This window comes from Rhinolophus hipposideros (genome assembly GCF_964194185.1).
Source record: "Rhinolophus hipposideros genome assembly, chromosome: 19".
Classification (NCBI taxonomy): domain Eukaryota; kingdom Metazoa; phylum Chordata; class Mammalia; order Chiroptera; family Rhinolophidae; genus Rhinolophus; species Rhinolophus hipposideros.
The window spans coordinates 4,017,634-4,030,895 of record NC_138065.1 but is presented as its reverse complement, the minus strand read 5'-3'; the positions used below and the strand labels follow the sequence as shown (position 1 = coordinate 4,030,895).

Below are 13,262 nucleotides of genomic sequence, written 5' to 3'. Positions count from 1 at the left end.
TTGAGGTACAACCACGTAAGCCACACAAAACTTCAGTTAAGTAGCCCTTAGGCCCCACCTTATGTAAATCTGAGCTGGCGCAGATGGGCGTGTCCTGATCCCGAGGCCACGCCCTTCCCGCTCTTTCGCTCATTGGTGAACGGCACCTGGGGGGCGTGCCCCATCCCTAGTCCCCGCCCCCGACGCGCCTATACAAGGGGGCGGTTCCGCGCGCGCCCGCCTGGTTGGAGCCGGAGCGCAGGGCTGATCGCTGCTCTGTGCTGCGACGCCCGCGGGAAGACGATGAACGGGACGCGCAACTGGTGTACCCAGGTGGACGTGCACCCGGAGGGGCAGACCGCGGTAAGAAAAAGCGGCCTTACTGCCTCCCCAGCTCGGTGTTCTCCGTTTCCCGTTCCGCGGCTCCCGTCCCCCGCGGCGAGTTCGCTGACATCACCTGGTGCTGCGCTCGGTGCGGGCAGCCCCTCTCCGCGCTGGTCTTTCTCTTTTCTCCCGCCCCGCGGCGGCCAGTGGGAGCCTTGGGAAGTCGCGGATGGAGGCTCTTCTGCGGCTTGAGGACTCCGGGCGTCCCTGCCCTTTGGGAGGACACTGCGGCTCCTGCCCGGGACGTGGCGCGTGTCCCCGCTGCGCGCTACTCCGGCGTCCTGTGGGCGGTAGATTGGGTGGTAGGAGAATGAGCTCCGGGGTCGGGATCCCTACGCTCTTTTAGGACTTTGGGTCCCCACGAGGGCCAATTAGGCTTTTCCGTGAGTCCTGGTGACCTCAGGGGCCCTGCAGAGAACTTCATGGTGCTTTGGGTAACAAGACAATAGAGTGAAATCCTAGGGCTCGGACTGCAGGGTGGGGGTGGTAGGACCCCAAGTACGCGGAGATGGCCGGGAACGCTCTCGCTGGGAGGGAGGGATAGGGCGGTCCGCTTGCGGGGGAGTCACCTCTCTGCTCAAATTTCTGCTTCCCCCTTGCGTTTCTCCTGCTCCCGTCCTCCTGTCGGTCAACCGATCGCTTCCTGGGACGGTTTGTAGGTTTTGCTTCCGTCTTCATCAGCCAAGCCCGGGGCAAGGAGATGCCAGAACCTGGGCTGAAAAGGGAAGGGAAGTGACCCACGCGAGGGTTTCTAGACCGAGTGAGGGTGGGGGAGAGAGGGGCGTTCTCTAGTGCTAACCGAGCTGCTCTACTCCCCTCACTCCCTGGCTGCCTGTCTGTGTTCTCCCCTCCCCAGCTGACCAGATGGTTTTTCCTCTGGAGAGGCAGGAGGGTAACTCGTGGCTGGCTGAGTGTTTCCGGGCACGACTGGGGAACTTAACCCAGAATAGGTGTGTACCATTTCATCGATTTCCAAGCTATTGTGGGTAAGAGGAGAATGGAAGCCAACGTGATGGGGAGTTTGTATCTCTCCCTTCCCCCTCCCTCCCCTCTGTATCTAATTCCCTTCCCCTCTTCCTGTCTCAGCGTGTCCCTGAGGATAGCTAACCTAGCACCTGGATCGTCTCTTCTTCAAAGAATATTTATAGAATAATGGCTCATTTCAAGTTTAGGGTGCAGATGATCCCTTAATTCTGTTCGCAGTCTCCTTTCCATTTCTGCCCAGGCTGTGTTTTTACCACCTTACAATACAATCCCAGGCCCCCAATGCTTGGTCTTCCCTAGCCTGCCACCCCCCAGCTACTGGATGCTGTAGAGATGGAAAAAAATCCACCTCATGTGTCAGTCCCAAGTCCTACTCTGTGCTCTTGCCCACTGCTTTGGAATGGTTGAAGCAGGGCAATATGAGGAATATGAGGAAAATAATATGAGGAAAATAAAGGAGAGGGGTGTTTGGGCTTCGATTTGTTTGCTGAAGAAAAGAGATTCAGTAAGGTCTTAAGACAAGGCATTGGCGTTTGGAGAATGAATTGACACTCTTCTTCTATCTCTTGATGTTTTGCTGCTTGTCTGGTGGGGTAGAAAGAGTCGATAGGAAAATCATGTGCAAGGAATTCAAGTAATCTCTAGCCATAGATCAGTTTGAAGCTAACCAGAGACCTCTAGCACAAGGGGGAGACAGAAATTCCCTTTTATTCTTTCTTTCTAGGCTGGACTTGAGAGTTATTTTACTTCAAAGCTGGGAATGAAATAATCATTGCCCAGATCTGATCTTGGAGACATTCCTGAGCTCTTAGACAGGGGAGGAGATAATAAACAATCAATCCGTCAGGAGACAGGCTTTGTCCTGGATTCCTCTCCTCTGAGCCAGTGGCAGATAGAATTTACAGCTCTGGACAGTCCCCAGGAACTGTCAGGTATCACACCCCTGAGTGAGTGCTCAGTGCTTGAGCAAAGTGAGTGAGTAAATGAACAGATGTTTCTTCTGATGTCAGCAGCGTAGACAGTTTGACGGGCTGGTATGTCCCATTGGGAGTCAGGACCCCGGACCGCTTGGTGCTTCCCCCCCCAGCCAGGCCTTGTGCCTCAGTGTCCCACACATGGGCATGGCACTATGGGTTTTCTTAATTGTTGGAGGCAGGTGGAGCAGAAGCAGCCAGTGTGTTTCAAGCTGACGATCATTACCACTGTGGGTCTGAGATTCACTTAGGGGGTTAGAACCAGTATTAGAAAGGAAATAGATTCCAACTCTATGACATTCTAGAAAAGGCAAAACTATGGAGAGAATAAAAAGATCGGTGGTTGCCAGGAGTTTTGGGATGAGGGGGAGATGAATGGATAGAGCACAGAGGATTTTTTTAGGCAGTGAAAATACTCTGTATGATATAATGATGGATATATGTTCTTTATACTTTTGTCCAAACCTATATAGAATGTACATCATTCACTTCATTAGAGTGAACCCTAAGGTGTATTATCAACTTTGGGTGATTCTGATATGTCAGTGTAGGTTCATCCTTAGTAAAAAAATGTATCATTCTGGTGAATGATGTTGATAATGGGGGAGTCTATGAGTGGGGGCAAGGGGTACATGGGAAATCTCTGTACCTTTCCATTGATTTTGTTGGAAATTCTAAAACTGCTGTAAAAAATTGTCTTAAAAAAAGAAATAGAATGAACACTCTTATTGGATCGTGATATAAAATGTATTTTTTAGGTCAAAAAGTTTGCAAGCAACTGTAGTAAGATATGCTGGGAAATAAAAGCACCTATCGACTTCGAACATTAGATATTCCCATTAAGTTCCTCTGGTTATAGGCAACAGAGAGTGAGTGACTCCAGCTAACTAAAGCAAAAGAGGAATTCATTGGAAGGAAATGGGCAGCTCTAAGAATTTAAGGGAAAGTTTAAAAAGTCTGAACCGAGGGAGTCCTGGTGCCTGGGTAGGTGGAAAGAACTAATGGAGGGTTTCTACATCTGGGTGAATTGATTCCAGCTGTTTTAGGTCTTTTTGTCATTTGGCTCAAGTCCAGGAAGAGGGAACCACTGGTCCCTTGACACCCTCGGCCAGGGAAGGGTCGGGGTCTTTGATTGACAGGCCATCCGATTACCCAGTGAAGGGGGGAGAGTCTGCAGAGCAAAACCAAAGTGCTTTTACCAGACGGAAGCTGTGTGGCAAAAGCATGGCTTGCCTGATCTCTTATTTTCTTTTTCGTTTTTAAATCATTGTTATCAAAGGAATATATAGGAATGATTTTCTAAAGATCTAATACTATCAAAAGGCTTTTAAAAGAAAGGAGCAAGCAGTTCCCTGCCCCAAGTAACCACTGCTCCATGCAAGTAACCACTTTCAATTCTTTTAGCTTTTTTGTCTGGCGTTTACCCCGTGTTCCTGAATAACGCTTGTAGTGTTACTTCTTGGTTTATCAGTTTTACTCATCTATTGACTTCCTGCTGGAGGAATTCTAGAAGAGCTCATGCTTCCACCCTCTCTTTTCCCTTCTCCCATCCTTAATATAATTACATCACCATTTTTGACTGAACTATGGTTTCTGTTAATAGCATTGTGATTAGGAGCCTCTAGTGAGCTGTATAATCGGTGTTTGCTCTGCCCAGGATCACTCCGGTCAATTACTTCATCTTTTCAGTCTCAGTTTCCTCACCTGTATGACAGGGATAATAGCTGTACCCTTCTCAGAAGGTTATTGTGAGGACTAAATAAGGTAATGCATAGGGAACTTGAAGCACAGGGCCTGACAAATGGTAAGTGCTCAGATGTTAGCTATTATTTTCTGTTTGCTACTTACTGGCTTATACTTGGCCAACGGATGGAGGAAGAGTCTAAGCACTCCCTATTCTGGTCAAGGTTTGCTCCTTCTCATTATGTCGATGTTTGCCTGTTCTTATCTGTTCCTTTCCCCCTTCCTCTGCCGGTGGAGGGTTCTGAGGGGGAGAAGGGGCCTGTAGGTAGACCCCTACCTGAGTGACCAGGCTGAGATTGAGTGATGGTCCGGGTTCATATTTTGGCACCGCCCTCTGGGCCCCTTTCTTCCTCCTTTTCTGACCTCATGGGCAAGGCAGCTGGTGTCCCGTGATGCTCTGGGCTTTTTGATAAGGTGATTCTCTTTAAGTAACTCTATCAGTGTTACCCTTCCTTAGAATATTTGCACTTTTTCACCCTGTTGAACTTTTTATCGAGATAGATCAGTCTTTTTTTTTTTTTTTTTTTTTTTTTTTTTAGTTTTTTAGTTTTTTTTTTAATTGGGGAAAGGGAACAGGACTTTATTGGGGAACAGTGTGTCAATCTTAATTGTGGAGGGTGCCATTCAGCTTCAAGTTGTCCTTTCAGTCTTAGTTGTGGAGGGCGCAGCTCAGCTCCAGGTCCAGTTGCCGTTGCTAGTTGCAGGGGGCGGAGCCCACCATCCCTTGCGGGACTCGAGGGATTGGACTGGCAACCTTGTGGTTGAGAGCCCACTGGCCCATGTGGGAATCGAACTGGCAGCTTTCAGAGTTAGGAGCGTGGAGCTCTAACCGCTTGAGCCACCGGGCCGGCCCCGAGATAGATCAGTCTTGGTCAGAGGTTCTTTTAACATCCGGGTGGATTTGGAGTCTTTTTCATCAGCTGGTATACGTGTCATTCCTTTAGGACCTCGGAAGCTGAATTAGTTTAATATCAAATCCTTCCTGAACCCCACTCCTTTAAAAAAAAAAAAAGTAACTAAAGCTGTGACTTATTGAAGGCTTACCATGAGTCTCATTGTTTATAATAGCTTTATTGAGATATAATTCACATGCTGTACAAATCACCCATTTAAAGTATACAATTCAGTTTTTTTTTTAGTATATTCAAAGAGTTATACAGTCATCAATACAATCAATTTTAAAACATTTTCCTCACCCCTTAAGAAACTGATCCATTAGTAGTTACTCATGGACCCTCACCCCATCAAGCCTTAGGCAACTACCAGTCTGCTTTCTCTATGGATTTGCCTATTTTAGATATTTTAATATAAATGGAATCATATGTGATCCTTTGTGACTGGTTTCTTTCAGTTAGCATGATGTTTTTAAGGTTGAGCTATGTTGTAACATGAATCAGTACTTCATTCCTTTTTATGGCTGAATAATAATAGTCCATTGTATGGATATTTTATCACATACGTTCATCATGGATGAATGTTGGTAGACATCTGGGTTGTTTCTACATTTTTTCTCTTATGAATAATGCTGCTATGAACATTTGTTTACAAGATTTTGTGTGGACATGTATTTTTCATTTCTCTTGGAGAGAAATACATAGGAGCAGAATTGCTGGGTCAGAATATTTGCATTTGAAAAAAGGATTCATCTGGAATCATTGTACCTACTCCAAAGGAATGAGTGCATTTTAAAATGGTGGAAGCTGGCCCTCTAACATTTGGGTGGGGAACACACTCCCGGGCAGAGGAACCTTTCAAGTTTGGTGACTGCCTGTTCCTTCCACTCTTGACACCTCCCCCAAGGTCAACCCATAAATTCCTCCTCACACCGGTCCATCTCCTCCATTCATTGCCAGATTCTCACGTTCAGCAGCTGATGTCTGATGTCCCCAAGGCTGCCAGGAATTGGGGGAATCCCGTGCTCTGCATGAAGATCTGGGAGCAGAGGCTTACCCAACCACCAGGCCCTTGGCATCAACAGTGACCCATATTTCTCCAGGGTGGGGGTATGTGTGTGTGTGTACCCAGATGATTTCGGTTCCAGACACGTGTGTTCAGAGCTGGTGGGACGAGCTTCCCTGCCTGCTGGTAATTCTGGTACACGCCTCTTTGGATTTCAATGCAGAATCTTGTGAAATACCTTTGTTTCCTAGGGGTGGGGAGGTTTAGATGGAAGAGTGGGTATGTGCCAGGGAGGCTGGTGGCACAGATTTAAGCTTGGCCAGAGGGGCAGGAAGAGAAGAAAATATAGGGTAGGATGGGGACAGGTAGATGAAGGAAGAAAAAGGAAATGGTCTTCTAGAGTTTGGGGGCACAAAAGCAAAACCTGTAAAGCAAGGTAGTCAGAGACTAGGGAGGGCACTTGTACCAGGCCTTTGAGGGCAGGGGGCACTGAGGAACTGCCCCTTCATTTCAGGCTGGCTGGGCACTAGGCATGTTTCCTGGAGAGAGACAGGCTCTGCAAAAGGCTGTCTCCTTCAGAGCTAAGAGTGTGGGAGCCCACCTTCCTCTCTGTACACACGTTCCTTGCCAGGCCCCAGCTTTTCCTGTGCCGGGGCTCCAGGTAATGAGAGGAGCTGCCTCATTTAGGGTGCCATCCGAAACCCCTTTTTCTCATTTCCCCTCCCAGTCACCCGGTCAGCACTCTGTATAGAGCTTGTCCAGCCCATGCCTCTGGGCAGGTAGCCAGACAAAAATCAAACACTTGTTTTGTTGGCTAATCTGTGGGAAGGAGCAGGAATAATTGTTTGTGTCATACTCAAAGCGGGCCATCTCTGGCCCAGAGAGCCCTGCGGAAGGCAGGACCAAGGGCACCTGAAACCTGCAAGCCAACAGATAGTAGCCCCCCCCCCCCAAAAAAAAACAACACAACCCCGTCTAGCTCTCTTCTTTGACTTTCTTGGGACTTCCGTCACCCTGGCCTCTTGGGAGACAGTTTTTCAAGGGGCTAGCTCTTCCTATTTCTCAGAGGTAGCTGCTGCTGCAGTAGTTGGAAAGACCATACATTCGGTGGAAGAGGGGACGCTGAGGGCCAAAGGAGTAGTGGGGTAGTGGGTTACAGGGTGCAGGTGAATTAGGGTGCTGGCTTCCAGCGCAAGCGCAGGGGCAGTCTCCACTTCCCTTACTTCCGTTTAGAAAGGTCCTTCACCCTCATGGGCCACCTGGTCCTCATGGCCCCCTTGGAAACCGGCGGAGTGGGGGTTGGGAAGACAGGCTTTTCCCAGGAGCCTGCGGTGTGAGAAGCTCTGGAGCCAGTTTATCTCCCTATCGCTTCTCCTGAGCGTCTTGATCTCTACCCCCTCAGCTATGTGTTTACCCCTCCCTCCCTGCTCTGAGGAGTGAGTCACAGCTGGAGATTTGTTTGAACAGAGTGCAGAGGCCGCCTGTAATTTAGACGTGGCCGGGCTTCTCCCCAAGAATGTTTATGGGGTTAGAGGCTGCTTACCTTGTGATTAGCTCTGTTCCTTTTTTCCTTGGAGAAGAAGGATTGACTTTGTAGCTTGCGTTTCAGAGAGTCCCCAGTGGGGCCCACCCTGCTGGACATTTGGGGGTAATCCTAAAGTTCCCTGAGGCCCGCTCCCAGCCCTGAGGTCACCCCAGCTCCAGAAAACCACCAGTGACACTGAGCAGAGAAAGGCACGAGTTTCCCTCCTCGGCTCTGGGTTGGGGCTGTGAGGTGAGGTCTGTGACCTTGCAGACTGGATTCTCTGGTTCTGACGCTGGGGTGCCAGAGAGAACCCCAGATTTCTTGACAGGCTCCAAGGAGACAGTTCATCTCACCCACCCTTTCCCTTGCAGTCTTTCCAGAGCTCCTTGGAGAAGCAGAGCGGCCTCACCTTTGCGAAGTGATCTATGGTTTGCAAAGCACTTTCACACTCTTCCTACACATGTCTACCTGCCGAAAAGCAGTGGAGGTATTATCATTCCCATTTCACAGATAGAAAACTGAGGCTGGGAAAGAGAAAGTGATTTGCCCAAGGATGAATAGATGTCAGTCAGACTCAAACCCCACCTCCAACTCCAAGTTTAGTACTATTTCTTTCCATTTCTTTATTTCTATATGTCATTATAGGGGTGTTTCACAAGTGCGTTTTTGTTGCTCAAGTTTAAAGCAGTAGAAGTACATGGAATGAAAGTCCCTTTACTCCTTCCCAGAAACCACCGTGTGGTGTGATGGTTAGGAGTCCAGACCCTGGAGCCCCTGGGCCTGGGTTTGAATCTTGACTCTGCTCCTTGTTAGTTTTACGACCTTGGGCAAGATACTTCTGTGCCTCAGTTTTCTCATCTATAAAATGAAAAATCTTGGCTCTGCTCCTTGTTAGTTTTACGACCTTGGGCAAGATACTTCTGTGCCTCAGTTTTCTCATCTATAAAATGGGGGTGCAGATAATACCTACCATGTAGTATTGTTGGGAGGATTCAATGAGTTAATACATGTGACGCACTTCGAAAGGGCCAGTACGGCTCCACTCGTAGTAATTGCTACAAATATATGTATAGGAGTTGGCAGTTACCAATACTCCGAAAAAAAATACAGCTGTCCACTTAAATATGTACACTTAAATGAGAGGTCATATTTAAAAAAAATAATTAAAAATTGTATTGGGGACTATTGGGGAACAGTGTTTCTCCAGGGCCCCTCATCTCCAAGTCGTTGTCCTTCAGTCTAGTTGTGGAGGGCGCAGCTCCGCTCCAAGTCCAGTCGCCGTTTTCAATCTTCAGGTGCAGAGGACGCAGCCCACCATCCCATGTTGGAATTGAACCGGCAACCTTCTTGTTGAGAGCTTGTGTTCTAACCACTGAGCGATCCAACTGAGCCATCCGGCCTCCCCGAGAAGTCATATTTTATTAATTAATTTTTTTCACTTACTGTATTTGTATCTTGGAGATCTTTTCCTGTCCTATGTGGAAATCACATAGGACTACTTTGCTTATCAGCAGTGTAGTATTTCATAGTATTGATATTTTATTCACTCACTCACTAGAGAATATTTATGCTGTCTCCGGTTTTTAACTGTTGTCAACAGGATTGTGAAAACAGTTTTACACATATATCTTTGGGCAACTGTGCATGCATTTTCATAGGGTATATTCCTAAAAGTGGTATTATGGGCCAAAGGGTTTACAAACTATGCAGACAGACTCTTTTTATTAACAATGCCAAGTTAGCCTCCAAGAATACTTTTACAAACTTACACTCTGTCCAACAATATATGACATTAGTCTTCTCCCCTCCATCCTCACCAATCCTGGATAGAATCAGTATCTTAAATATTTGCCATTTCCTAGGTCTAAAAAGGATATTTCTGCAGGATTCATGTGAAGAAAAGCCAATAATAGCTTTACTGAAAAGCAAGAAAGAAGACTGACGTATATGGGAAGTTTTTATAGCATAGCAATAAAATGGACACAGGGATAGCTAGTGTCCAATTCAAGAAATAGAACCTCCCCAAGACTTTTATTTTTTTTATTTTTCATTTTTTGACTTTATGGGGGAACAGTGTGTACTTCCAGGACTTTTTTTCAAAGTCAAGTTGTTGTCCTTTCAATCTTAGTTGTGGAGGGTGCCGTTCAGCTCCAGGTCTAGTTGCCATTGCTAGTTGCAGAGGGCGCAGGCCACCATCCCTTGCGGGACTGGAAGAATTGAACTGGCAGCCCTGTGGTTGAGAGCCCACTGGCCCATGTGGGAATCGAACCGGCAGCCTTCGGAGTTAGGAGCATGGAGCTCTAACAGCCTGAGCCACCGGGCAGGCCCCTTCCCTAAGACTGTTAAAGCCCCGGGGGCCTCGGAGAGTCTAACCCTCTGCTTCTTCTCCAGAAATGACCAGTGCCTTGAATTTTGTGTTTATTTCCTTGCTTTTTGTTATACTTTTACTACAGGCCCAAGTAACATGTTGCTTAGTTTGGCACATTTTGCACTTCATAGACATTGTATCATCTATATTTTACAGCTTACTTTTTCACTTAATATTAATTTTGAGACTCGTTCATTTCGATGTGTGTAGCTGTAGTTCGTTTATTTTCACAGCTGAATTTCATTGTACTAAGACGCGAGAGTTTATTCATTCCTTTTCTTGTCAGTGGACCATCTGGGTTGTTTCCAGTGTTTTGCCATCGCAAGCAATGCTGCTGTGAGCACACTTCCACATGTCCTGTTTTCACACTTCTTGTGAGATTCTCCCTAATCGATGGATTACTCTTTTTTGTGTTAACTTGCCTTTCCCTGGTTACTGGAGAGGTGGGGTATCTTTCATTTATCCATTAGTCACTGATGTTTCTTCTCAGAGTTGCCTTTCCTCCTTATTTTTCCCTCTTAGTCCCCCCATCCTTTTCGTGTCTGCTTTTTCCAATATTCCATATTGCTTTTCTTAGCTGAGGAGTTGGAGTTTCTCAAAAGAAAGGGAATTAGGAAAATCCTCGAGCACATCCCCTGGAATTCACGCAGCATGTTTTCTGAGTACCTATTCTCGGCCAGCGAAGGTAGTCAAGGAAATTCTTGTAGACCCTTAACCCAAGTAACCCCAGTGTTAAGGTCTCACATGACCATGCTACCTGTGTCATAACTAAGAAATCAATGTAGATACAATGTTAACTAAATTATAAACTTTATTTGGACTTCACCAGTTTTTCACTCATGTCCTTTTTCTGATCCAGGATCCAGCTCCAGATACCACATCCTATTTAGTCTTTTTGTCCGGTAGGCATTCTTTGTGTATTCTGAATACCCTTTGTTGGATATGGGTGGAGTGAGTACCTCGTAGTCTCTGGGTTGCCTTGTACTGTCTTCGTGGCGTGTCTTTTGACGAACAAAAAGCTCTACCTTTTTATATAGTCTATTCTTTTTATGGAGAGGATTTTTCGTGCCAGGTTTAAGAAGAAATTTGCCTTTGCTTAGGTCATAAAGATGTCCTGTGTTTTCGTGTAAAACCTTTATTGTTTGGCGTTTTACCTTTAACTCAGCAATCCACTTGGAACTGATGTTTGTTTATAGTATGAGGTAGGAATTACTATAAATCTTTTTCCATCCCAAGGCAGTTTTATTTTAACCCAGAAGCAGATGGAATATACTCATGGAAAATATTTTGAAGAGGAGCATTATATCAAATTTGGAGGAATTGGCATTATTGTGTATCTACTTGTATTAGTTCTCACGCGTTGTACCGTCTATCTAACCAGCAGATAAACTAAGGCTGGGGGAGAATAAGCTCAAACCACACAACAAAGCCAAGCCAGAGCCAGTGTCTGAACCAAGGTCTATCTGTCCCCAGTGCTATTCTTTTTCTGCAAAGAAGAAAGGAAATCAAGTTGGGCTGGACAGGTAACGGACCAAGCAGGAAAGCTGGTGGTGATGTACATCGCAGCGTGTGCCATCTCATTTGAACTATCAAAATAAAATGTATTTTCTAAAAGAAAGAAAGAAAATATAAAAAATAAGAAACAAAGAAATTGATAATAACCTACATGGAGGGGGTTAGGTTGAATAAATTAATTTAATCTATTTAGTAGAGTACTAGTAGCCGTTAAAAGCCAATTTTGAAGAATGTTTGATGGAAACTAATGATGGAAATATTAGAGAGGAAAAAAGCAAATGTGTAACTGTGTACAGTTGTATGCCTTTTAAAAATGCACATAGAAGGGCGGCCAGTTGGCTCGGTGGGTTGGAGGGTAGTGCTCTTAGCAGCGGAGTTGCTGGTTCAATCCCCGCATGTGCCACTGTGAGCTGCGCTCTCCACAGCTAGATGGAAACAACTACTTGACTTGGAGTTTATGGGTCCTGGAAAAACACACTTAAAATAAATAAAAGTTAAAAAAAAATACACGTAGAAACATTATAAGGAATACACTAACATTTTAGGAGTGGCTATGTGGGGGTAGTAGGATTATAAGTACTTGTTTTATTCATTATATTCTTTCATTTTTGTCCCTGAAAGTATTAATTATTCTTTTAAAAAGATAATTGTAGCGTCACATGCGATTATAAGAAATAATAGAGACCCCATGTACCCTTTACTTTGTTTTCCGCGGTGGTAACATCTTGCAAAACTATAGCATACTGTCACAGTCCAGACAGTGACATTGAGACAGTCACAGATACACAACCTTTCCATCAGCACAAAGATACCTCAGGTTGCTCTTTCAGGGCTACACCCACTTCCTTCCCACCCCCATCTTCTCCTTTACTCCTGGCAACCACTAATCTGTTCTCCATTTCTATACTTCTGTCATGCCAGGAATGTTGCAGAAATGGAAAGTTTTGTTGCATGCATCAGTAATTTGTTCTTTTGTTGCTGAATAGTAAGTATTCTGTGATAGGGATGGACCACAGTTTGTTTTACCATTCACCTATTGGAGGGTCTCAGGGTGGTTTCTAGTTACGGAGTCTTACAAAGAAAGCTGCTGTAAACATTAATATACAAGTGTTTATGTGAACCTAAGTTTTCATTTCTCTGGGATAAATGCCCAAGAATACAATTCCTGGGTCACATGGTATTTGCCTGTTTCTTTTTTAAAGAGACTGCCCAACTACTTTTCAGAGTGGCTGTGTCACTTTACAGTCCTATGAGCAGTGTGTAAGGGATTCAATTTCTCTGTATTGCCAGCGTTTGGTGTTATCATTATTTTTTGTTTTTGCCGTTTTGATAGGTGTATAGTGGTATTTCATTGTGGTTTTACTTTGCATCTCCCTAATGACATTGAACATTTTTCTATGTGCTTATTTCCCATCTGTATATCATCTTTAGTGAAATGTCTCTTCATGTGTTTTACCCATGTTCTAACAAAATATTAGAGAATAGACTATCTTATGAGAGATACTGATCTATAGTTTCTTTTCTTCCTTTTTAAAAATAATCTTTGTCTCGTTTTGGTATCAGGGTAAAATTAGCTTCATAAAATGAATTGGACAATATTCCTTCCTCTTCTGTTTTCTGGATGAGATTAGGTAGACCTGGTGCTCAACTTTTAAACATTTGGTAGAATTCTCCAGTGGAACCATCTGGGTCAGGATGTTTCTTTTTAGAGAGTTTAAAAATTATGAATGTAATATCTTTGATAGTTACAAGGCTATTCATATTACCTATTTCATGTTAGGGGAATTGGGTAGTTTGTGTTTTTTGAAAAATTGGTCCATTTTGTCTAAATTGTCAAATTTATGTTCGTAGAGTTGTTCATAGTATGCCCTTATTCTTTTGATATCTGAAG

At 45.0% G+C, this 13,262-nt stretch overlaps 1 protein-coding gene across 6 annotated transcripts in view; it reads left to right on the top strand.

Annotated features, from left to right (window-relative positions):
• Positions 1 to 196: 196 nt before the first annotated feature.
• TUFT1 (tuftelin 1) overlaps positions 197 to 13,262 on the top strand; it is a gene marked incomplete at its 3' end in the record, with an annotated part of 35,866 nt that continues 22,800 nt past the window's right edge. For 2 of the 6 annotated variants that reach the window (XM_081025733.1, XM_081025737.1), the window contains exon 1: positions 197 to 342. In XM_081025733.1, coding sequence (XP_080881859.1) covers positions 283 to 342 — 60 coding nt within the window. In that variant the 5' untranslated portion in view covers positions 197 to 282. The remainder of the gene's footprint in view (positions 343 to 13,262) is intronic. The other 4 variants (XM_081025734.1, XM_081025732.1, XM_081025736.1 and 1 more) reach the window with 3 other exon arrangements.